This window comes from Felis catus, chromosome C1 (assembly GCF_018350175.1).
Source record: "Felis catus isolate Fca126 chromosome C1, F.catus_Fca126_mat1.0, whole genome shotgun sequence".
Classification (NCBI taxonomy): domain Eukaryota; kingdom Metazoa; phylum Chordata; class Mammalia; order Carnivora; family Felidae; genus Felis; species Felis catus.
Window position 1 is genome coordinate 116,846,131 of NC_058375.1, and position 25,625 is coordinate 116,871,755.

General features: G+C 39.8%; 1 protein-coding gene and 1 long non-coding RNA gene across 33 annotated transcripts in view; one reads left to right on the top strand and one right to left on the bottom strand.

Annotated features, from left to right (window-relative positions):
- CLASP1 (cytoplasmic linker associated protein 1) overlaps positions 1 to 25,625 on the top strand; it is a 272,813-nt gene that overhangs the window by 106,480 nt on the left and 140,708 nt on the right. For all 32 annotated transcript variants that reach the window (XM_019837951.3, XM_019837954.3, XM_019837945.3 and 29 more), the window contains exon 8: positions 8,877 to 8,944. In XM_019837951.3, coding sequence (XP_019693510.1) covers positions 8,877 to 8,944 — 68 coding nt within the window. The remainder of the gene's footprint in view (positions 1 to 8,876; positions 8,945 to 25,625) is intronic.
- Positions 4,176 to 7,266, bottom strand: LOC123379089. The gene is made up of 2 exons (XR_006583076.1): positions 7,061 to 7,266; positions 4,176 to 6,877 (listed from the first exon to the last, which is right to left on the bottom strand). It is a non-coding gene; the product is annotated as an uncharacterized LOC123379089 (long non-coding RNA).

A 25,625-nucleotide genomic window follows, 5' to 3' on the forward strand; every position in this document is an offset into this window, starting at 1 on the left:
GTACCGGGGAACTGATGGCTTTACCCTTTTTTTCTGCACAACCTTTTGTTTTCCCTGGGTTAATGATGGTCTTACTTTCATTTGAGTAGTTGTCTCCATGCTTACCGTGTGCTAGTACCGTCTACACACTGCCCTTGAACCTGCTCCAGTCTGGACTGGCTGCCCTCACCATCTCTTCCTTTATCGTCCTGACGTCTCTCTCTCGTCATCATCCTGGGGCTTCACTTCTGTCTTCTTAGCCGGTGCACCTGTTTCTCAAAGACCACATCTTCTCTTTCCTGGTTTTCTCTCTCACTTGAGTTGTGCATATTCTTCAGTAGCTGTCCGAGAAGAGACATGGAGAAGGAAAACTTTTTTGACTTTGAGGTGTCTTTGTTCTATCTTGATATTAATAGCGTGCTGTGGTTTAGAACTCCAGATTGGAAGGCTTTTTCCAGAATGTTAAAGGCAGTGCCCCATTGTGTCCAGCTTTCAGTGTTTCTACTGAGAACTCCAAAGTCCTTCTGATTCTTCATCCTATGTAGATAACTTTGGTTCTCTTTGCACCCAGAGTTTGTCTGAAACTTTATGTCAATGGGGCTTTTACGAGACTATACTCATTTTTTTGTGCAGTGCGCTTGGAGTGCCTTTCAGTCTGGGCAGGGACTTGGACCAGTCCTCTGATTTCATTTTTTCCTCCCATTTCTGTCTTGATAATTTTGCTCCACCTTCTGGGAGATTTTCTCAAATTTATCTTCCAACCATTCCATTATTGGATATTTGATTTAAAATTTTTCCTTTTTTTTTATAATTGTACGTTCCTTTTTATAGCATTGTTTCGGGTTTTCTAAAATAAGAGCCTTCTTGAAATATTCTTATACCATAACTTTCGTATTTTTCATAATTTACCATTTCCCCTTTAAAGTGAACAGTTCAGTTTTTACTGTATTTAGAAAGTTATGTAGCCATTACTGCGATCGAGTTTTAGAACATTTGAAAAGAATCCCTGTTTCCATTAGCAGTCACTCTCCATTCCTTCCTTCCACCCAGACTGGCAACCACTCGTCTACTTTTTATTCCTGTGGATTTGCCTGTTTTGAGATTTGCAGATAAAATCACACGAAGTGTAACTTTTCCGACTGCCTTCTTTCACTTACCACGGTGTGTTCAGAGTTCAGTCACACTGTAGCATGAGTCATTCCCTCGTATCGCTGAATACGATTTCACTGTGTGTCCTTACCCATTCCTCTGTTGTTTATCCATTCCTCTGTTGATGGGCACTCGTTTCCACCTTTTGACTATCGTGAATAATGCTGCTATGAAAATGGATGCGCAGATAGCTCCTCCGTTCCCTGCGTCCAGTTCTTTTGGTTAGATTTTAGAAGTGGACTTGCTGGATAGTATCCTGTTAGGTTTAGGTTTTTGAGAAACCGCCATACTGTTTTCCAGAGATGTTGTACCATTTTGCATTCCTACCAGCAGTGCCAAAGGTGGTGGTTTTTGTGTTTTTGTGTTGTTTTATTTTTGATAATAGCCATCCCAAGGCGTATCTCATTGTGGTTTTTAGAAATTTTCTTTACCTTTCTTGAAGATCACTTGACCGTTAATGTAAGGATTTCTTTTTGTAATTTCGTTGATCTGTATGTCTGTCCTCCTGGTACCTCACTGTACCAGCTTTGTAGTAAATTTTGAAATCCAAGTTTGTTCTTCTCAAGATTGTTTTGGTTATTCTGGGTGCCTTGCAGGTCCACATGAATTTTAGGATGTACTTGTCAATTTCTGGGAGAAGGGCAGCTAGGAATTTGGTAGAAACTGAATTCACATTGAGTTTGGGGAGTACTGCCCAGAGATCAAGAGTCGCATGCTCTTCCAGCTGAGCCAGCCGGACACCCCTAGGTGTTATAATCCAGTCTCTTCACTTGGTTATAGGCCTGTTCAGACTTTGTCTCCTTTTGAGTCCCTTTTGGTAGTTTGTGACTGTCTAGGAATTTGTCCACGTAAGGTTATCTAATTTTTAACACACAGTTCATAGGCTTTTTTTTTTTGTTTTTATTTTTGTAAGGATAGTTGTACTGTGCCTTCCTTTATCTTTTAAGTTTAGTAATCTGTGTCTTTTTTTTTTTTCTGATCAGATTAAAGATTTGTCAAATTTGGTGTTTTTTTTTCCAAAGAACTAAGTTTTGACTTCTTGATTGTTATTGTTTTTTTGTTTCCTGTTTCATATATTTCTGCTTTAGTCTTTATTTTTTCCTTCCTTTTGCCTGGTTTGAGTTCCCAGTTTTTTAAGATAGAAAGTTAGGTTATTGATTTAATATCTTCTTTAAAAAATTTTTTTTAAGGTTTATTTATTTTTGAGAGAGACACACACACATAGAGTGAGTGGGGGAGGGGCACAGAGAGAGGGAGGCAACAGAATCTGAAGCGGGCTCCAGGCTCTGAGCCGTTAGCACAGAGCCTGATATGGGGCTCGAACTCAGGAACTGTGAGATCCTGACCTGAGCCAAAGTTGGACGCTTAACTGACTGAGCCACCCAGGCACCCCTAATATCTTCTGTTTTAATGTAGGCAATTGCACCTGTAAATTTCTTTGTAAGTACTACTAAAGCTGCATACCGTGTTGTGCACATTGTGTTCATTTTTATTTGTATTGGAGTATTTTTTGATTTGCCGTTTGCTTTTATCTTTGACCTCTTTGTTATTAAGTGTTTTGTTAGTGTTTTAAGTGCTATTTAACTGTTATTTAAGTGCTGTTGTGTTATTTGTGTTTTATTAAATTTTTACATTATTTGTGATTTTCTCATTTTTACTTGTCATGGATTTCTAATTTTATCTTAACTGCGGTTATAGATCATAATTTCTATGTTCTGTGATTTCATTTCTTTGAATTTTGTTTTAGGCTTGTTTTGTGTTCTGGCGTGTGATCTTCCCTGGAGAATGTTCCATGTGCACTTGAGAAGTATCTGTATTTTGTTAATTATTGAAATGTGTGATATTGAAGTCTCCAGTTAATACCGCTAAATTATTTATTTCTCTCTTCAGTTCTGTCACCTTTTGCTTCATATATTTTGGGGCTCTGTTCTTAGGTACATAAAATTACTATGTCTTCATGATATGTTGACCCTTTTGTCATTGTAAAATGTCCTTGTCGCTGGTAGCAATTTTCGTCTTAAAGTCTATGCTGTCTGATAATAGTAGAGCCACTCCAGACCTCTTTTGAGCACTGTTTGCATGGAGTATGTTTTTCTGTCCTATTATTTTCTGTCTCTGTCTTTGTATCTAACCTGAATCTCTTGTAGGTAGCATATAGTTGAGTGTTATTTATTCAGTCTGATCATCTTTGCCTTTTCAATGGAGTGTTTAATTCATTCATATTTAATGTAGTATCAATGAGATAGATTTTATTTCTGCTCTTTTGCTGTTTGTGTTTTGTATGTCATGACTCCTTTGTTTCTTCTCTGTTACTCCCTTATTTTATGTGAAAAATATTTTTTTGTGTACCATTTTAATTTTCTTGTTTCTTTTACTATTCTTTTTTGGAATTATTTTCTTAGTGTTTGCTCTGGGGATTTCAGTTGACATCTTAATTTATAGAAGCTTAGTTAGAATTATTACCCTTAGTTAATTTCAGTATTAAAAACTTTACTTTTCTGTTTTCTCCCTTCCTTTCTTCTGTCGTGTTTATTTATATGTCTTTATATATTACAGCTCACCAACACACAGTTTTATAATTATGGCTTTATGTAGTTTCCCGTTAAGTTATGTAGGAGACGAGAAGAGTTAAAAACAAAAAATATATATATTTATACTGTCTGTTATGTTTACCTAAGTTTTATGTTTACCTTTGTAGTTATTTTTACTGGTGTTTTTTATATCTTCATGTGGATTTGGGCTAATGTATGGTCTGCTTTCATTTCAGTCTGAAGGACTCCTCTGTTTTTTTTTTTGTTTATCTAGGAATGTCTTAAATTCTTCATTTTCCCCTACCCAGAGCCTAAAATTCGTTCATGTAAAGACTGAAATATCATTGGTCCGGAGAGGATTCTCTGCTTCATTTTTGAAGGATGATTTTGTTGGATACAGAATTCTTGGTTGAGATTTTTAGGTTTGTTGTTGTTTTTTAATGTGTGTATGTATTTATTTTCAAATTGTTGAGGTATACTTGGTTCAGATTTAAAATTTTAAGACTTTGAAATCACTGCCACTTGATCTCCAGTTTTTTTTTTTCCTTTTTTTAAATGAGAAATGATTTATTTATTTTATTGAGGATTCGTTGTACACAAAGAGTGCCTTCCCTGTCGTTGCTTTCAAGATTTTGTCTTTTCTTCCAGCAGTTTGTTTCTCATGTGTGTTGGTTAGGATCTCTTTAAGTTTATTCTATTTGGAGTTTGTTGAGCTTCTTGAATATGTAGGTTAAAATTTTATATAAAATGTGAGAAGTTTTTGGCCATTATTTCTCCATATATTCTGTCCTTTTTTCTTTCTTCTGGTATTTCATTATATGTTTTGTTGGTACATATATATGTATATATGTTGGTACATTATAAGAACATGAACTCTTAGGCTCTGGTTTGTTTGTTTGTTTGTTTGTGCCCTGTTCCTTTTCTTTTGTTTCTCAGACAGAATATTGTCAACTGACTCCTCTTCAAGGTTGCAGCTTTTTTCTTCTCTCAACTCAAATTTGTTGTTGAGCCCTCTTGTGAATTTTTTTTTTTTTTAAAGATTTTGTTTTTTTAAAGTAATCTTATGCCCAACGTGGGGCTCAAACCCACAACCCAGAGATCAGGATTTGTATGCTCTATCAACCAGTCCAGTCAGGCACCCCATCTAGTGAATTTTTTATTTCAGTTTTATGCTTTTCATTTGTAGAATCTCTATAGGATTCTTATGTTTTCTGTCTCTTCAGTGATATTCTCTATTTGGTGAGATGTTCTTATACTTACCTTCAGTTCTTTAGAAATAACCTCCTTTACTTATTTTCAACATACTTATAATAGTTGATTTCAAATATTCATCTAATACGTTCAGTCTCTGGGCTTCCTTTAAGGATAGTTTCTGATGACTGATTTTTTTTTTTTCCTCCGTATTGGCCATATTTTCTTACTTCTTCACCTGTATAAATTTTTTGTTGAAACGGGTCATTTAAAATAATATATTGTGCACCTTTGGACATCACAGTCTGTTTTTCTCTGCAGATTTGTTGTTCTTGGTGTTTGTTCCTCCCTGCTTGTTTAGTAATTTTCCTGAACTAATTTCATAAAGTCTATATTTTTTTCTTATGTGTATGGCTACTGAAGTCTCTACTTGGTTAGCATAGTGTCCAGCTAATGATTTGATAGACATTTCCTTGGATGCCTTAAACCAACCAGTCAGCCTCGCAACCTTTGCTGAAGTGCTGTCTGTGTATGTTTGGGAATGTTTTCCGTGTTCTGGTGGGCAGTTTATGCATCTCTGCCTTCCCCTTTTCTGTCTGCTTGTGCAGAGCGTCAAGGTCAGCCAGCGATGAGACATTAGTGTGTTCTCAGGTCTTTTCTTAGACTTTCCTACAGTCTTGCACCTATGCATAGTCTTTCAGATTCCCAGGAATGTGTCAGATTTTTTTCAAAGTCCCCTGTGGACATCTCATTCTCCATTTTTCTTTGTAAGTTTTTTGGTCAGTGTCTTTGCCCCAGTTGTCATCATCTTAGGCAGTTGCCGTGTTAAGCAGTTGTTGCTGATTCTTTTTGATCTTGGCTTCAGGCGTAAGAGTCTCTCCTACTGAATGTGCTGTGAATCATGTAAAATAAAACCCTGCGAATGGGGATTCTAGGATGTGCCAGACAGGTCAAATCATTACAGTTCTCTTGGAATGGGGATTTTTATGGTGCTCCAGACTTGCTCAGCTCTTCCCAGTGGCTTTGAGGCTGCTGGTTTTCAAACTATTATGATTGTGACGCTGTTGATTTTCAGCTGGTGAGTTGGTGATGGAAATAAGACACAGCAAAACAGTGAAAAGCTTGCTGTCCTTACCAAGATTGAGCAGTTTGTCTTGAAGAGGGCTCCTTGGACTGTAGCAAACCTTTGTTTAATTTCCAGAGCTTTGAAAAACTTGATTTTGACATATTTTGCGAATGTTTGCTTTGCTCTTTGGAGGAGCAGATTTTCTGTCATTTTGAAGGTCTCCTTCCCTGTTTGCTTTTATAATCGCACTATTTTCTTTATCTCTTTGGGAGTATTAATAATATATTTTAAAAACTTCTCATTCTTCTTCTTTCCTCTGAATTGGGATTCTGGGGTATACGTTTGTTCATCTTGGGACTCCCTTTTTCACTTTAGAAGCTTTGCTCACGCATCTTTGAATTGGTTTGTCTGCTCACATTTAAGAGTAGTAGACTAAAAAGTCACTTAGCTCTAAGTGTATGAGTGGAGTTTGTTGACTATGAGCTTACTAGTGCTTTTAGGAAATTATTTTAAATTTATATTATAAGATATTCTAGGAAGGAATAACTAGATCTCACACTAAAAAAAAAAGCAATGCCAGTTGGGATTGAGGAGTTGGGTATAAATTTTGAATTCAGAAAAACCAGGAAGAAATGGTACCAGTTATTTGTGAGAATACTAAAGAAGTTTAATTCAGATTTGAGATCCAGAGATTTCACAGACAAAAATGAAAAACACTTGGTGGCTTCAGAGGGTAATCGTTACTTCGACACATCATTCAGTGTCTCTGAATGTATAAAACTCACCCTTTTTGGCTTGTGCAAATTCGCTGGTCCCAGGGAGGCGTTGTGTATTGCTGTGTTCAGAGCTAGCAGACGAAAGCCATTCCTAAGGAATGCTCTGTTGGGGTTAGACTGTCCTGAAGCCAGGTTACTGATCTCTTGAGGTGGTAGCCTTCTTAGGAGCCGCCGTATAGGCATCGCTGAGTAGAGAATGAGGTGCAGCTACTGAGACGGTTGTGGGTAGAGGGAAAGGCATGCCTTCCCGAGGGATTTCTGCATGAATGTGCAGGTACCGAAAAGGCAGCAATCATTTTAGCCCTCTCATCCCTAGTTGTTTGGGCCTGCTAGTTGGGGGTAATGTGGCCCCAGTGAGTGGACATTACCCCAGATGGAGCGTCTACAGTCTTGTTCTCAGTTGCCATTGACAAGGTGACTACTCTACCAGGAACGGATGAAATACTTGCCCCTCGCAGTAATTTTAGGACCAGCGAGGCTAGAGGTATACCTTGTCCCTACCTTGCAAACTTGCAGGCATGCTCACGTCAGAGGGTGTAGTTGTGACACAATAAAGCGGTAAGTTGGTCAGGGCATGCCCTGGCAACCTGTGTAGTGATATTATTTATGCGCTTTTTTATGCCACTGGAGGTCTTTGGTGCTCATAAAAGGGAAGGTGATGGAAACATCATAGGAAATTGATTCTAAGACATTTTTCCAGATCTTTAGTAGCCTCTGGATTTGAAAGTGAGTTTTACTCATATCTGGTCCTCAGGTGACACAAGTTTTTTGTAATTCAGTGGTGCCAACTTTGATTAATTGGTAGTGGCTGCCTGGAGCAGGTCGGGGAAGGATTTTGAGGCTACATCTGGGCTTAGATGGAAAGATGGGCCAAGGAGATTGATCTCTGCCCTGGTGTGGGAAGGGGGAGAGGCAGGGTGTCAGGCCCCTTTATCCCCTCCATTTTACCTCTCTTTGCTGATGCGTAGTTTTGGCTCCCCTGTGACTTAGAATGTAGCATCCTAAGTAGGAAAGAATGAAGTAGAAGCTGTAGAAATTAGGGACTTTACACACCTCAGCGTCTGGCCAGCTCAGTACTAGACTCGGTGAATGAACTCTGAAGGAACGGAGGCCAGAATGTGTGCAGTTTCTGTAGCGAGGGCAGGAACAGTCTTCACGCCGTGATGTAATAACTCTCCTGCATGACGTACAGAATACCAAAAGTACACGGTTCCCATCCCTGTCCTGAAGAAGAGTCCATTCTAGTTGCGAAGAAAAGACAAACATGTTTGAAATGATTAGAGCTTGTATGACAGAATGGTTTGTAAGCATGTGCTAAAATTTCTAGCCTGGTCCCTGGAATGGGTGGTGTAGGTTTGAACGCAAAAATATATTGCTTTCGAATCTCTGCCTTTACGCTTATTCCAGTGTATCTGTTTTGGCTTGGGAAAGCCTAGTTTTTTCTTGACTTTTTCTACCAGGCGAGATTAGCACCCATCTACCCCACCCCATGTTCCTCTCATTATTGGTGTCACGAGGATGGAATATTTTGACTGGTTAAGGGATTTTGTTTCAATTAAAGTGTCAAGGTGAAAATGATCCATTAATAGAAAACGTCATGTAGATTTTTTTCAATTAAAGATTACCTAGTCACTGTTTGTTTCTGGAGAAATTACTTAAGCATTTCTGAATTAAGCGTAAGTCACAGAAAAGCCTTTATATTGTAATGTTGGTGCATTTGAACAATAACAGTCTGTGCCTAGAAATAGGAGAAATACAGGCTTTTCATAATGTATACATTTTGTGTCGAGTAGTCAGTTTAATGCAGTGTCTGAGATCCCGGGCTCTGGATTCTTACTCTCCGGGCTAGCATCTCTACCCTGACTGTGTTACCCTAAGCAAGTTACTGGGTCTTGATTTCTTCATCTGTAAAATGGGGACGATAATCTCATACATGGCTGTGGTAAGGATTAAACAAGATTTTTCAGAGAGAGCCCTAAGTCAGTGCTTGGTCTGTAAGTGCTTGATTATTATTGGATGTTATTAATGTTACTAATGTAGTTACTGTTTTTGTTATTAAGTGGGTTTATATCATTGGCTTTTTTTTGGAGTGTGATTCAGTTTCACATCAGTGTTTTAATATAATTGGCTGTGAACAGTGATTGTTGACAGTCTTTACATGTATGTGTGCTTTTTTTCATACAGGTTGAATGTAATTTTTACAAAATTTGATGAAGTCCAAAAATCTGGAAACATGATCCAATCAGCAAACGGTGAGTAGAAAAAGCAGTTGTTCTATTTTTGCCTTTTCAGTTTTAGGTCCGAAATGCTCGTGCTATTTCTGAACAGCTGAATTTGATACCTTGAGAACAGTTTCTAGGTCTGAAGACTCAACCTCCATTGACCCTCCCCCTTTCCCAGGCCAGAAGCTATGAGGTTGTTGGCTTTCTCTTGTAGCTCGCACTGAATTCGGGAACTAATCCTGTTGGCTTTACTGTTACAAGCACACTTGGGCTCCCTGGCCTCTGCCGCAGTCGTTGCCCTTCTCCTGCTACCGAGCTGTCGTGCTCTTTTCCCTGTGCTCTCGCGGTAGACACGCAACCACTGTCCTTGCTGTTACTCTCTCCCGGCGCCCACGGGCTGTTTTCCATACAGCCATCAGAGGGATGTTTTTATTATTGTTTAATTTTTGAAATTTAAGTAGGCTCCACGCCCATCCTAAGGCCCGAACTCACGACCCTGAGACGGAGTCACACGCTCTGCCAGCGGAGCCAGCCAGGCGCCCCCAGAGTAATCCTTTTAGAATGTAACTCGCGTGGTGTTAATCCCCTGTTCAGAATCCTCCAGAGGTTTTGCATCACACAGAGACTGCAGTTCGGTGGCTCACCATGGCCCGCCAGGCCCTGACACGATCTGACGCTGGCTACCATTCTGATATCATGAGATGTTCTTCTCCAAGGTTCTCTTGGCTCTACTTCCATTGGCCTCCTTACTAATTTTGAACATTCCACGCTTCTCCTGCTTCAGGGCCTCTGTGCTTACAGTTCTTTCTGCTTGAAACATTTGTCCCCTGGGTGTCCCCGTGGCTCTCCTTCTCATTCCATCCAGATCTCGGCTGCAGACACACTCCATTACCGAGGTCAGCCAGTATAGCATATCCAGTGTTCTAAGGGTACTCTGTGCCTTCATCCTGTTTAATGTTCCTTCTTACTGCGTATCACTGCAAAATGTTTGTTCACGAGGGCAAGGACTTTGTATTATTCCTTTCTTTACCTTTAGTGCCTCAAAAGGTCCCTGGCATGTGGTATAGGTGTGCAATAAATATTGTGGAATAAATAAACAAAATAACTTAGACTTGAATTGTGACTTACTGTTTCTGGTACCTTTATTCCTTTTACTATACCTTGTGAGGCTGTTTGAGGACAAGTGGATATCTCTTGTGATTCCAGAAGGGGAAGAAAAGACAAGCGAATCACTGTATGAGTGAAGTCTTCATAAAGCAGTTGCCAACAAGGACTTTTTCTAACTCTCAGATAGCTCATTGCATCATGGTGATTTCAGGGCTCTTAGATCACCATAGCTTTCACGTTTTGAATATCTTGAGGTTGTAAAAAAGAGTTTGTCACTTTCAGGAAAGTTCCTCCTAGTACATAAAGGCAGAGCAGAAACAGGAGCCAGGTCTTTTGACCTCTGCTCAGCTGTGTATCTACCATATTAATAGGGAATTTGTCATTGGATAGTATGTTTCTTATAAAATGCTTAAAGACCTCTAAACATACTTTCATTAATCCCTCTTAACTTCTCTTTCGTATGTTTGTAAAAACGTAATATTAAGAGGGGAAAAAGAATATTTACTATAATTATGCTACCGCCAACAAATCAGTTTTCATTTATTTCATATTCACTTGTAGTTCATTTTCTGTCACTATATAATTTGTATGTAATTTTATTATGGCATAATTTCTGTACATTGCCCCCTACTTTTTTTTTTTTAAAAGAACTTATTTATTTATTTATTCATTTTGAGAGAGGGAAGGGCAGAGAGAGAGAGAGGGAGAGAATCCCAAGCAGGCCCAGCACTGTCAGTGCAGAGCCTGACATGGGGCTCCATCTCAATGAAACGCAAAATCATGACTGAGCCGAAATCAAGAGTCAGATGTGTAACCAGCTGAACCACTCAGGCACCTCTATTCACTTTTCTTTTAAAGTTTACTTATTTGAGAGAGAGAAAGAGTGCATGTGCGCAAGCAGGAGAGGGGCAGAGAGAGAATCCCAAACACTCTCAACCCTGTCAGTGCCAAGCTCAATGTGGGGCTCGATCCCATGAACCATGAGATCGTGACCTGAGCTGAAATCAAGAGTTGGATGCCTAACTGACTGAGGCCCCCAGGTGCCCCTGAAGATTTTCTTTTTGAGTAATCTCTCGTCAACATGGGGCTTGAACTTAAAATCCCAAGATCGAGAGTTGCCTGACCTCCCGACTGAGCCAGCCAGATGTCCCATCCCCTGCTTTTGTATATGCTTTTATACGTGCTTTACAACGTATCTGTGGTGGAGCTGGGACCAGGACTCTGGCCATCCAGTGATGAGTGGCACTGCTGGTGTGGCCAGGCAGGGCAGCCCAGCCAGTTGCAAGACACGGGCTCCTAAGTGTGTGTGTGTGTGTGTGTGTGTGTGCGCGTGCACGTAGTTGGTGTGTTTTCCCAGTTTAAAACTTGGTACCAAGATAGAAAGTACCAGGTAAAGAGGTAAGGGCGGTGGCTGAAAAGTGAGTTTGTGCTTTATAGCCTGTGTTATAAATTATAGCTATGAAACAGAATCCCATTATGCTGCTGGCACAGGGAGAAGGACCACACCCATGTTGGAGGCTTGTCTGGGAAAGTTTGTGTATACTGAGTTTTAATGAGCATGACACACAGGATTTAATCGTCAAGAATACTAAAATCCTGTGGTATTGGGTGCATCATAGCAACATTTTATTCTAAACGTCCACATGTAAATATTGCCCCTGCATGTCCCTATATGTATGTATATGTGGTAAAGCGGTAAGGACTGAGAATGAAAACAGTACTTTTAGGCATTTGTGTTAAAAATAATATGGTAAGGAAATTTTAATTCAAAACTTCCTGAAGGCCTTAAAATTTCAGCTTTCTTCTGAATATATGTAGTATTATTTTTTAATTGTTAGGGCCAAAACAGAATAAGGCATATATATAAAGATTTTAGAATTCTTTTTTTTTTTTATAAACTTTTTTTTTATTTTTAATTTTTTTTTTCAACGTTTATTTATTTTTGGGACAGAGAGAGACAGAGCATGAACGGGGGAGGGGCAGAGAGAGAGGGAGACACAGAATCGGAAACAGGCTCTAGGCTCTGAGCCATCAGCCCAGAGCCCGACGCGGGGCTCGAACTCACGGACTGCCAGATCGTGACCTGGCTGAAGTCGGACGCTTAACTGACTGCGCCACCCAGGTGCCCCAAGATTTTAGAATTCTTAACCCAGAGAAGTTTAGTCTCTTTACTGTAACTTTGAAAGACTTAGGTAAGATGTTCAGTAGCTGTCAAAAGCAAACCACTTAATTTCTTTTCTTGAGTCATTGAACATCCTGATAGCATAGAGAAACCATAGTCAGAACATAATAAAACCCATCCCCCCTTCTAATTTTGGGGTTTTTTTGCCCATTGATTCCCAGTGGAACCAGTTTTTTAATTGCTCTGGACATCAGACCATTGACTGCTCTGCTTACTGCTTTCTCCAGTTTGCTCCTTATATAGGTAGACTCTGACTTTTCTAAACTCTTCTATTGGTTCTTAGAATTTTTGTAGATTCCTTGGCATTTTCTGCATAAACAAATCATCTGCAAATAGGAATAGTTTTATCTCTTTGAGATCTGTATACTTTTTCTTTTTCTTGCCTTATTGCATTGGCTAGAATTTCTTCCACTACATTAAGTACAAGTGGTGAGAGTAGACATCCTTACATTGTTCCCAGTCTTAGGTCCTTCACAACTAAGCATGATGTTAGTTGTAGTTGTTTTTGTAGATATTCTTGAGCAAGATGAGGCAGTTCTCATCTATTCCTATTTAAGTTTTTATCACAAACAGGTGTTGGATTATTTTTGGAGGGGAAATCATCAGCTTATTTTAAATATTGAGATATAATGGGGGTGCCTGAGTAGCTCAGTTGGTTAAGCGTCGACTTTGGCTCAGGTCATGATCTCACACTCTTGGGTTTGAGCCCCACGGCAGGATCTGTGCTGACAGCTCAGAGCCTGGAGTCTGCTTCAGACTCTTTGTCTCCCTCTCTCTCTGTCCCTCCCCGGCTCATGCTTTCTCTTTCTCTTTAAAATAAACAAACATTTTTTAAAACGTAATAAATACTGAAATATAATCTATAGACAAAAATTTACTTTTTTAAAATGTATAATTCTGTGTTGGTTTGTATATTTACAAAACTGTGCAGTTATCTAATTCCATAATATTTTTATCACCTCCAAGGAGACCTATGATCGTTAGCACTCCCTGTTTTCTTCTCCCAGTCCCTGACAGGCTGCTTTCTGTCTCTAGGGAGTTGCTTATTCAGGACATTTTATATAAGTGCAGTCATAGATTTTATGGCTTTTTGAATATGACTTCTTTCACTTAGCATAATGTTTTCAGGGTTTATCCGTGGAGTAGCATGTATCTGTATTTCATTCCTTTTTATGGCTGAATAATATTTCACTGCTGTATAGATATGACCTTATGTTATCCATTCATCAGTTGATAGACATTTGGGTTGTTTCCACTTTTTGACTATTGTGAGGAATGCTACTGTGAATAATTTGTCTGAATGTTTTTATGTGGAGATATTTTATGTGGGAATTGAAATTCCCTTGCTGTGGAATTGTTGGGTCATGTGGTAACTCTGTGTTTAACTTTTTGCCTAACTGGCACTTAATTTTCTAAGTGTGTACCATTTTACATTCCCACCAACAACGTATAAGAGTTGTAATTGATTCACATTTAGGTCAATACTTGTTGTTGTCTGTCTCTTTGATTATAGTCATCCTAGTGGGTATGAAGTGTCATTGTGGTTTTGATTTGCATTTCCCTAATGACTAACAGTGTTGAGTGTTTTTTCATGTGCTCATTTGTAGATCTTCTATAGAAAAATCTCTATTGAAGTCTTTTGCCCTCCCTTTTTTTTCTCTTAAGTGTTGTTTGTGTTTTTATTTTCTTTGATTGAAAGTATCATTCAACACAATGTCACATTAGTTTTGGATCCACAACATAGTGATTCAACAACTCTACAGGTTATGCTGTGCTCACCACAGGTGTAGCCACCATATGTCATCATACAGTGCTTTTGCAGTTAATACTGTATTCCTTATGCTATACCTTTCATCCATGAGACTTACTCATTCCATAACTGGAAGCCTGTGCCTTCCATTCCCCTTCACCCATTTTGGCTGTTTTTCTACCCTTCTCCCCTTGGCAACCATCAGTCTATTCTCTATTTATGGCTTTGTTTCTGCTTCTTGCCTCTTTATTTGTTCATTCATTTGTGTTTTAGATTCCACATGTAAGTAAGATATGATATTTGTCTTTTTCTGTCTGGCTTGTTTCACTTAGCATAGTACTGTTTGGGTCCATCCATGTTGTTACGGATGGCAAGATCTCACTCCTTTTTATGGCTGAGTATTATTCCATTATGTGGAATATGCATGCGCGTGCACACACACACACACACACACACACACACACACACCCCGCATCTTTATCCATTCATCTATTAATGGACATTTGGATTGCTTTCATATCTTGGCTATTGTAAATAATGCTGCAATAAACATATGGGTGCATGTATCTTTTCAAATTAGTGTTTTTGTTTTCTCTCGGTAAATATTCTAGGATCATATGGTGTTTCTGATTTTTTGAGGAACCTCCATAGTGTTTTCTACAGTGGTTGCACAAATTTACATTCCTATGAACAGTGCACAAGGGTTCCTTTTTCTCTGCAACACTTATTATTTCTTTTTGATTCTGTCTATATGACAGGTGTAAGGTGATATCTAATTATGGTTTTGATTTGCATTTCCCTGATGATTAGTGATGTTGAGCATCTTTTCATATATCTGTTGGCCATCTGTATGTCTTTGGGAAAATGGCTATTCAGGTTCTCTGTCCATATTTTTATTGGATTGACTGTTTTCTTGGTGTTTAGTTGTGTAAGTTCTTTATATATGTTGGATATTAACTCTCTGTTGGATATAGCATTTGCAAATATCTTCTCTTCAGTAAATTGCCTTTTCATTTTGTCAGTGGTTTCCTTTATTGTGCAAAAGTTTATTTTGATGTAGTCCTAATAGTTTATTTTTGCTTTTGTTTCTCTTGCTTAAGGAGACAATAAAGATACTGCTAAGGTTGAGGTCCAAGAAATTACTGCCTCTGTTTTCTTTTACGAGTTTTGGGTATCACCTTTAGGTCTTTAATCCATTTTGAGTTTATTTTTGTGTATGGTGTAAGAACGTGGTCCAGTTTTGCGTGTAGCTGTCAGGTTTTCCCAATATCATTTATTGAAAAGATAGTCTTTTCCCCATTGTATATTCTTCCTTTGTCAGAGATTAATTGACTCTATAAACATGGATTTATTTCTCGGCCCTCTGTTCTGTTCCATGGATCTGTATGTCGGTTTTTGTGCCAGTACTGTGCTGTTTTGATTATCGCAGTTTTGTAGTATATCTTGAAATCTGGAATTGTGAGATCTCCAGCTTTGTTCTTCTTTCCCAAGATTGCTTTGGCATTTAAGATCTTTGTTCCATACAAACTTTAAGATAATTCTGATTTTATGAAAAATGTTATTGGTATTTTGGTAAGGGTTGCATTGAATCTGTAGATTGCTTTGGATTGAATGGACATTTTAATAATTAATTCTTCAATCCATGAGCATGGTATATCTTTTCATTTGTTTGTGTTGTCTTCAGTTTCTCCCTTCCCTTCCCTTCCCTTCCCTTCCCTTCCCTTCCCTTCCCTTCCCTTCCCTTCCCTTCCCTTCCCTTCCCTACCCTTCCCTTCCCTACCCTACCCTATCCTATCCTTTTTCCTTCTTTCATGAGGTTTAAACCCATGACCCTGAGACCAAGTGTCACATACTGCCCTGACCACGCCAGCCAGGTAGCCCTTTAGTTTCTTTTATCAATGTTTTATAGTTTTCAGAGTACAGGTCTCTTACCTCTGTAATTTTATTCCTAGGCATTTTTTTCTTTTTGATGTAATTTTAAATGAAATTGTTTTCATATTTCATTTTCTGCTACTGTGTTGTTGGTGTATGGAAGTGCAACAGATTTCTGTATCCTAATTTTGTATCTTGCAACTACTGAATTCATTTATAAGTTCTAATAGTTTTTTGGGAGGACTCTAGAGTTTTCTATGTATAGTATCATGTCTGTAAACAGTGACAGCATTACTTCTTCCTTATCAATTTGGATGCCTTTTTTTTTTTCCATCTTGTCTGATTGCTGTGCTTTGCCCATTTTTAAATTGGTATTTGTCTTTTTGTTGTTGGGCTATAAGAATTTTTTGTATGTTCTGGATATAAGACTCTTATCAGATATATGATTTGCAAATATTTCCCCCCATTCTGTGGGGCTTTTTTGTTTTTTGTTTCTTGGTGTGTTTTTTTCTTTGTTTGTTTGGGTTTTTTTGCTTTCTTGTGTTTAAATTTTGATGAAATTTATCATCTTTTTTTGTTAACTGTGAATAATAATGCTCTTTTGAGTAAGAAATAAAAACTCTGGATTTGAGCTAAGGTGAAAGAAGCTATTAATGTAATAGCAGTACTTGTAGGGAAGAGATGGGTTTCATCTTGGGTTCTCTTTCTTGACATGTTCAAAAGTAGGTTGTTCTAAGATACGTAATTGAGTGTGTTTATGTAAAACCCATGGACTTAATTTTTTTTAAGTGCAGAATTGTGACTAAAACAGTAATGGAAAAGCAGCTGAGTAGCAATTGGAAAGGAGTGTCCTATCTCTAATAGAACATTTCATCTTTGTAGGATTCTTTTTTGTTGCTAGGTTACTCGAAGGCCATTCAGCTTTGAATGGCAGGAGTATGGGAGTTAAAAATATGTTGTTTTATAGATGTTTCTTTTTCTTTTTTTCCATCTCCATATAATTAGCAAACCCCTTGAAGCAAAAATTACAGTTTTGTCTCCCATGGGTTTCAAAAAGCAAATTATTTTCTATGTAAGTTTTTCTCTTAATCATGCAGATGTGCTTATGCTCATGGGAGAATTGGATTTTAAGCATGAAAGAGCCAGTAATTATAGACTAGTCAGTGTCCTTTATCTGTGGCCACTTAATGATCTTTAATTGGATTTGATTGAAGCGAGGCCCATGGACATTAATTTGGTTAAAAATGTGCATGCTTTTGAGTTTCTTGAGCAAAGCTAACATTGTTTATGAGGAGAGAATGAAAGTACCATGTTGATTAAATCCATGACGATTCCATAATGAATCTGCAGCTAGAGAAAGAGACAAAATATTGGTTGCTAACAAACTGTAAACCAGATAACAGATGATCATAAAATTTCATGAAATTATCAGCTCTTACACATGCACGTATCTAGGGCACCATTTTGCTGCCAAATGCATCCTGCTTTTTTTTTTTTTTAACTAAAACAATGTATAATTTGCAAAATGTTCGATATCTCTTCTAAGTTGTTGGATATGAGAAATACCTGTGCAAATCTGAAAGCGAAAAGACCAACGTTGAGTTGTTAGGTAAGATTTGAATTGTTGCCCAGAGGAGCTAGGACAAAGCATCCATTTAAAGCCGAACTGAGTGTCTTCTTTCTTAAGAAGCCAAGCCATTATTATCTTGTGTAGCCTTTCAAAACAGTGATTGTGAATAAGCGTATCCGGTGCTGGTGATGGGTTCCCATCCTCTCGCCAGCCTGTTTATTAGACTCTGTATATGACAAGGTTTGGGATTCTGGTTAAGTGTCTTAGGAAAGTGCTTCCATAGCCATAGGTCCAGGGATAACATGTTACAAGACTAGCAAGTATGCTGTGCTGTTATAAGGACAAGACCACCTAAAATAGCCTGGAAGAGACTGTTCCTGATACCAGTTCAAGCAGCTTATGCTGCACCTGACAGCTCCTCTGTGTGGAAATAAGATTGCTTTTTGACATTATTTTTAAGGTTTGTGCTAGGAATGTTCTTCCCTGTTTTTTTCAAGGGGAAAATTCAGATAGTTAAAGAGAAATTTAATAACACCTTTAAAGAAAGCTCTCTTACATGAGTAAAGTCAGATGGAGAAGGTTCACCTCCTACGCAGTCCCCCTTTTAAAATAATCACTTATATATAGTCCAGGCTTTTATTTTGGAATAGGGTGGCAGTTGCCATTGGTGCAGATCACACTGGAGTCGTGTGGGTGGGGAGTTGGCTGATGCTTAAGTTGCTGTGAGTAGGTATAGCTTTCAGAGCAGTGTTTGTATTTATTGTACCAAGATCCCTGACGATCATGACTACTGGGAAAGGTAGGCTATTCTTATATATTTTGAAATGCATTTGTAATTATTACTGCTTTGCTAGGAAGTAAATAACATATTTAAGATATTTTACAGTTTCTTTGATAACTAAAAATTTGTTGGTGAAACTTAGGGAAAAAAAATTGCTGTGAGCATTTGGGCAGGGAAAAAATTGTGAAATCTATAGATGTATAAGCCTTAATGTTGACCCTCAGGAACTAGGAGAGAGCTTCAAAGGATGAGGTTAGATGCATTTCATCAGCCTCTGTTTCTTTCTTTTTCTTTTTCTTTTTCTTTTTCTTTTTCTTTTTCTTTTTCTTTTTCTTTTTCTTTTTCTTTTTCTTTTTCTTTTTCTTTCTCTTTCTCTTTCTCTTTCTCTCTCTCTCTCTCTCTCTCTCTCTCTTTCTCTCTTTCTTTCTTTCTTTCTTTCTTTCTTTCTTTCTTTCTTTCTTTCTAAAGCCTTTGTTTATTTCATGTGCTTTAAATTTTTTTCTGCAGCTCTTGTATTCACAGTATGTGGGTTACGAAAATAAGTTATTTTGCAGTTACAAGACATTTGTTACTGAGTATAAGCCCTGTCTCGAAAGGAATCTGCTGGCCAGAAATTTCTAAGATTTTTCAACAGTGGATAGAGAAAAAGCATAGAACTCATAGTAGATCAGGGATGCTGCCTCTGTCTTGAGAATCATTATTTCAGATTTTTCCTTTCCTGTTAAAGACTGCATTTTAAGGATGCAGAAAAGGAACTGAAAAACTACAAAAGAATTATTTTATTAAAGTGTTACTAATTAGCCTTCAGTCTTTGCACAGAGGTTTTACCCAGGTTTTGGCAGCATTGAAATGATTTTGAGAGAACTCTATGTGCACAGGTTTGTGTTTGAAGAAAGTGTAATTTATGTGATAGGAACAGCCTGAATGCTCGCCTGCCTTCCTGTGAGATGGTCTTGTTGATGAGCTTTTAATTTGTTGTCTCTGAAGGATATTTCCCAAACCCTTCAGCTGAAACAGGTATTAACACAGAGTAAAACTGTGCATGATAACAGGTGTTCGTTTGCCTCCCACTCCAGGGAAACTGGCACACATCCAGCTCACTCATTCTGTGTTTATTTTGTAGTGGACGGTCGCGGTGTGTACATGTGTCTATCTGAAGCTAAATTTGGTTAAGTTTGTTGAAAAATTTCTGCTTGCTCTATTTTAAAATTGAGAGTTTAAAGTATACAGGGCCGGTATTCCTTTTCATTTTGTCCCTCATTACAGTACTCTATATTCAGGTTAAGCCGCTGTGGGAAATCAATACCTGTGCAGGAGAGTTAAATAATTCACGTTCTGAAGTGACCTTTTCTAGTTCCCTTCATTTGAGGATTTGAAAGCGTGTTTCTTGCAAGTAGCATTTATCTTAGGACGTTGTATTTTGGATTATTTTTTTAACAGGACGAAATAATTACGGGATGGGATTTGACTGTGTTACATTAAAGGCCACGGAGAAAGCCTGTGGATCTGAGTTTAAAATAAGATTGTTCTTTTGCTTGATAATTCCTTTCAAGTTGCCTGCTTCTTGTTACCAGAAATGCAGCCTTAAAGGATTGGTAACTTCGACCTTACGAGAAACTGTAAAGGCAGTAGGAGATAAGGACCTACTACAAGCTGCCTCTTGAAGCTGTGGCTTGTTTGAATTTTCCTGTGTTGATCCACGAATAATAAAGGGCCCGTTAACAGTCTGCAAAACAGAGTACCAGCCATCTTACCACAATTGTGTATAGAGTATTTTAGTATTTTCAGAGCACTTTCCTGAAGGTTTTTTGGTGGTTTTTATGATCTTCGTGAAGCTCCTTAACAAGTACTAGGCAGGGTGGCTTTCCAGCCTGGATACAAGAGGTTTGGGGTTGGCTATAATTGGCTTGGTGGCGGGCGGACAGCAGAGCCCTGGATTTTGCCCTCTTAGACCACTCTTCCTCCCGCAAGCTCAGTGCTTCCTTCCTGCCGTCAGGATATAACGTTGGCTTTGTGTTTTTCTTTGATCCTCAAATTGTGCAGTTTCCAATAGTTGTCTTAGGAAATAATTTAAAAGTGAAAGCATTCAAGGAGCTCTTAAAACAGGCATTAGCACTCCATAACCAAGCTTTAGATGCCTCGGAAATGTGATGTTCCTAGTCAGTTTTTTTGCCCAGTGAGGGGATGAGGGAGGAAATTCTGGGAGATGAAATTATACAACGAACATGATGAGTTTTTTTTTTTTTTAAAGCAGTTCGGTATGCTGGGGCTCGGGGGGAAGACCCAGGAGAAGATGGATGGACAGGTGCCTTGTATGCTGAGCGGAGAAACTGAGATTTTTAGTGAAGGCCATTTACTGTCTGCTCAGAGTTAAATTTTAAAAATCGGGTTGTGGGGAGAGAAACTAATGACAGGGCGACCAATTTTAACTTTACAAAATAGAACATAGGATTTAAGCCAATCCTTTTCATCTTGTGGTACCTCATAAAATCAGGGCCAGCACAGCAATAAGGAAAATAAATGTAATTTAGAATAAAGGATAGTTCTTTAAGTGACAAAAATGAAGCTCTGTGAGTTTACAAGTTTCCCTTGTAGTTGTCAGTTTGGTTCAGACTAGTGTGAATTATCCAGAAGTGTCACCGATCCTTGAAGTGGCTTTGGGGACTACTGGTCAAGGTGACTGGACTGTAAGTGCACAAGTGACTTTGGGGCAGGAATGAGTAAGCCCGTGGACACTGGAATCCCTCAGACCAAGCGTGAATGCTGCGTCTGAGCTGTGTGACCCGGGGCAGGCTCCCTGTGTGTCAGCCTCGATCGCCTCCTGTGTGAGTTGGGAGAATACCACTTCCTGCAGCAGCGGGAGGAGAAAGCGAGATGGATAGCTTGGTGCAGGACCTGGCCCAGAAAGACTGTGCCGTGTGGTATAGGGACACCGTCCACTGTGTGATCTAATGGGAGATAGAAGTTGGATTTAGGTTTAAAATGATATGTTTGATCCTTTTGCATTTATAGGGAAAACTCTGAAACAAAACAAGATGTGGAACCAGATGTATAATAAGATCTTTTTAAAGGAAAGTGCCATCCAGTGCCCAGATCTCAGTTTCCACCGCCACTGGGGCTCTTCGGGAAATGGCCGATTCTCGGGCTGGAGCAGGGGCTATGCAGGATGAGCCTGTTGCATGTTGTAGTGCCAGAAAGTGAGAAAGCGCTCGCAAAGCAAAAGTAAAACGATGATGGGGTTATGACAGAAGGACCTAGGAGTCAACGGAAAGATTTCTACTGGCCACAGCTGGGACACTGAGCAATAAAATAATGTAGTATTAAATGAGTGCATACTGATAAAAAAGGAATGACTGAATAAATAGGTAAATGGAGGAGAAGAGACAAATCTCCTCGGCACAGTTGCTCCGTACCTTCCGTGCAGCCCCGCCGTGCTAGAGGAGGAAAGCCTGCCTCCTGCTCAGCGTGGGCGTGCAGAGTGACTACCTTCCAGAGAGCACAGTGTGCACAAGGGGAGGAGAGGAGCCTGACAGTGGGGAGACCTGGCCTCCGCTGGGTGATCAGGGTCCACATCGGCAGGCCTGTTGAGAGCACGTACTTGGATACCATGTGGTAGGAATGGCATTTGACCTCTGTGGTCTCCCTCCCCCAAACCCATAAGCTATGTCCGGACATGACAGAAACCCCAGGTAAACCCAGATTGAAGGCTATGCTGTCAACTACAGAACGAGGACTCCTCAAAGCTGTCAAGGTCATGTAAAACAAGGGAGGTGGAAGAAACCGTGGTAACCTAGAGGGGCCCGGAGACACATAATGACTAACTGTAGTGTGGCGTCCTGGGTGGGATCTGGAACAGATAAGGGATATGGGGAAAGTAAAGAACTCAGAATAAACTGTGGGCTCGCGTTAATAATAATGTGTCAGTATTGATGCATCAATTATACATACACTAATGTTAAGTGTTAATAATGGGGAGATTGAATGTGGGGTATTGGGACCTCTCTGTACGGTCTTCACAACTTTTCTGCAACCCTGATACCATTCCAAAATAAAAACTTGATTAAAAACCAGAAACCCACGGGCGCCTGGGTGACTCAGTTGGTTAAGCATCCAACTCTTGATTTCACCTCAGCTCATGATCCCAGAGTCATGAGACTGAACCCCATGTTGGGCTCGGTGCTGAGTGTGGAGCCTGCTTAAGATTCTCTCCCTGTGTCTCTGTCCTGTGTGTTCTCTCTCTCTCTCTTGCAAAACAAAACAAAACAAAACAAAACAAAGCACCCAGAAACCAGTAAAGGAGTTGGAAGAGAAACTTTTTGTTCTTATTCTGTTTTCTTCTGGTGATATTTGAATTGTTTAACCATGCTTCTGCATGCATTAATACTGTTCTCTGCAAAAGGTTACATAATTTACTTGGGCAGTGGAATTACTGCTTTTATTATGTTTTTAATGTTCTGTATATTTAGAACACCTAATGTTATTTGTTAAGAAACAAAATCGGAGGCAGAGAGACCAGTTGGAGGACTATGTCGGCAGCAGAAATCCACCTAAGAGATGAGGAAGACCTGAATTGGGGACAGCCTCGGTGGGACCAGAGAGAGTGCAGTGACAGATGGTCGGATGCAGCCCTGGCCACACTGGGGATTATTTGGGTGGTAGGTGAGAAGGACGCGGCGGGAGATGGGGAGGGCAGAGGAAAAGCAGAGTAGGATGCCGCGTTTTGGCGTGGCCGGCTGGCTGAATGGTGGCAGGAGGACCAGCGGAAGGAGGGGACTTGCACGGTCGCAGGTTTTGAGAGTAGGGAGAGGATTACAGTTTTGGATGTTTTGAATTAGAATTTTGATTTGTGCGTGGGTTTGATTCAAGTGGGTTTGTATCTTGGAGTAGGCATGGGGCTGGTATCCAGAGTAAGATTAGAATAGGTGTTTATTCTCCACTGTCATTTTGTTTCTCTGCCTTATGCAGAAATAGGATAATTTGCCTCTGTTGTGTTGTTGAGAATGAAGTCATTAGAGCAGGGAATGGTTGATTTGAAGGGTTATTGCACGAGAGTCACAAATAGCTCTTGGGGCAGTCACATTGTGGCGGGAAACTTCCAAATTTGGCTCTGAATATTTCCAGCTGGCTCACTTTTGTGCCTTTGGTCACAAAGAAGAATTGGGGCACAATTGACACAGTGGTAATGTGACATTTTGTAAGAATGCAGAGTGTGGATCCAATATCTGACCTTTATTACGTATATTGCTCTTTTAGGGCAAGTTCAAGGGCAAAGTAAATACTGCTGTGGAAAGGAGAAAAGAGTATTTCACCAGTAAAAGGATACATTATGATTTTTGTTACTGAGACACTCAGAGATTTTTCTAAGGTGTTGAAATACTAGTTGTTGATTCATAAATGTTCAGTTTTCACTCTCATCACCAACATACAGTCTTTGTTTACAGCTCTTAGAGTTGCTTAAAACTCCCCTTTCCTGTGAGAGTAAAATTTCAAGTCTGAGTGTCTGTGTGTTCGTGTCCCATGTCGGGCTCTGTGCTGACAGCTCAGAGCCTGGAGCCTGCTTCAGATTCTGTGTCTCCCTCTCTCTCTGCCCCTCCCCTGCTCATGCTCTATCTCTGTCTCTCAAAAATGAATAAACATTAAAAAAATTTTTTTTTTTAATTTTTTTTAAGTCTTGAGTATGTTCACTTAAAATAAACGTCTGCACTGTACCTTTTGAGTACTTTCGTGAGAAGTAAGTAACAGTTTAGATGCCTTACTTTTCTCTAACTTACTACCGCACGGACGTTTGGGGTTAGTATCACAGTTGGTGTTATTAACAGGGACAGGTTCCTGGTAGGCACGTCTGTGTACGGGTACTAGAGTGGTGCCAGTCCTTACCGCTGCGTCCTTTCTTGGTTCACAGTCTTCAGATACATTGATCCTCCTGGACTACACTTTACTCATCACCCCACTTCCCGTGTCAGTTTGCAGGCACCATTTTTCCTGACGCACAAGTGTCCCCAGGAACGCCTTCTCTGGACGGCTGGGGCATCTAGGAGTTTACTTTCCGAAGGCTCCCCGTGCTGCCCGGCTGTCAGCTCAGAGAGTAAGGAGGAGGCTCTGCTCTGTTCTCTGACTTGTCAGCATCCCGCTCAGGGCCTGGCACAGGGTGAGCATTTAACACACACCTTCTGAATATACAGATAAGAGTTACATGAATGATCCTCATTGTACGAATGAGAAATAGGCTCAGAGAAGTTCAGTGACTTGTCTAGACTGAGAAATCTGGCCAGGACTTTTGAAGCGTGGAGAGTGTTTTTGAGTCTCTTATACGTTGCACCACTCTCCATGCTGCCTCCCAAGGTTATAGTCTCGTGTGGAAGATTGAACTCCAATTACTGTTTCATTTTCTTAGGGAGACTGCACACAAATTGATTTACCCCCAGTGCTCGAAATGCCGAAACGTTTATTCAGCATGAGTGACGACAGCCCTGAGAGCAGGAGGCTTTCATTGGTCTGTCCCCCATGATGCACATGCATAGAGGCTGCTCCCAGGATCCACTCACACAGGAACTGAGGCGGCTCCATAACCCAGCCACACGCCATGTGACCACTTACCTCCAGGGTCCCATTTGGCATGGTGCCCAGTCATTGAGACCAGATCTTTAAGAGAACTGATCGAGCAAGGCAGATGAAAAGTTCTTGTAACATAGTTAGAATGGGCTTCATGAATTCTTATAACCAGGTTCAAGGTTGAATAGGCATATACATTTGATTTTTAAAAAAATGAAATTGAGGGAAAAGCAACAATTGAAAGGCCCTCTTTTGTATCCTAAAAATTCATTTTAGCGGCTACTTGGGATTATTTGTCCATAAATGAAAACCGCACTTCATACTGTATTCAGTTATCTGCAGGTCAGGCCGTAATAACAAGCGATGGAGCCCCTGCCTGTGTATGCCAGAGGCCTTGAGGCTGGTTATAAGGGTCATGGATTCGTGGCACCTTTTCAAAGAGGAAGCGTAACTTCATGGGAGGGCCCCTTTTCCTGCTCAAAGAGTGACATCAACCCTAGTGTCTAATCAAAGGCATTCTTTTGCTTCATTGTTCATAGTAAATTGGAACCTTCCTTCTACCCTTTCCCCAACTCCTACTCTTGAATTCCCAGTCCATGACAGAGATGCCTGAGTAATCCTCCTCCCCTTTGTAGATGAACGTCATGGCTTTGGTGAAAGCCCTACGGAATGATTTGGCCTTCCCTGAACCACCCTGTCCAAAAGGTCTCTCACCACCCCATCTTTTTCCTTCTTCTGTTCCAGGACACTGTTCTTCTCCTGCATCCCCCTTTTCACGGGTTTGTTGTTATATTTGTGTTAACAAAATCGCTCTTTGTGCTGGAAGTTTCCTGTGGGCAGTTAGCATGCGTGTTTTGTTCCTGCTGTATTCCCAGGCCCTCGCAAAGTACCTGAAAG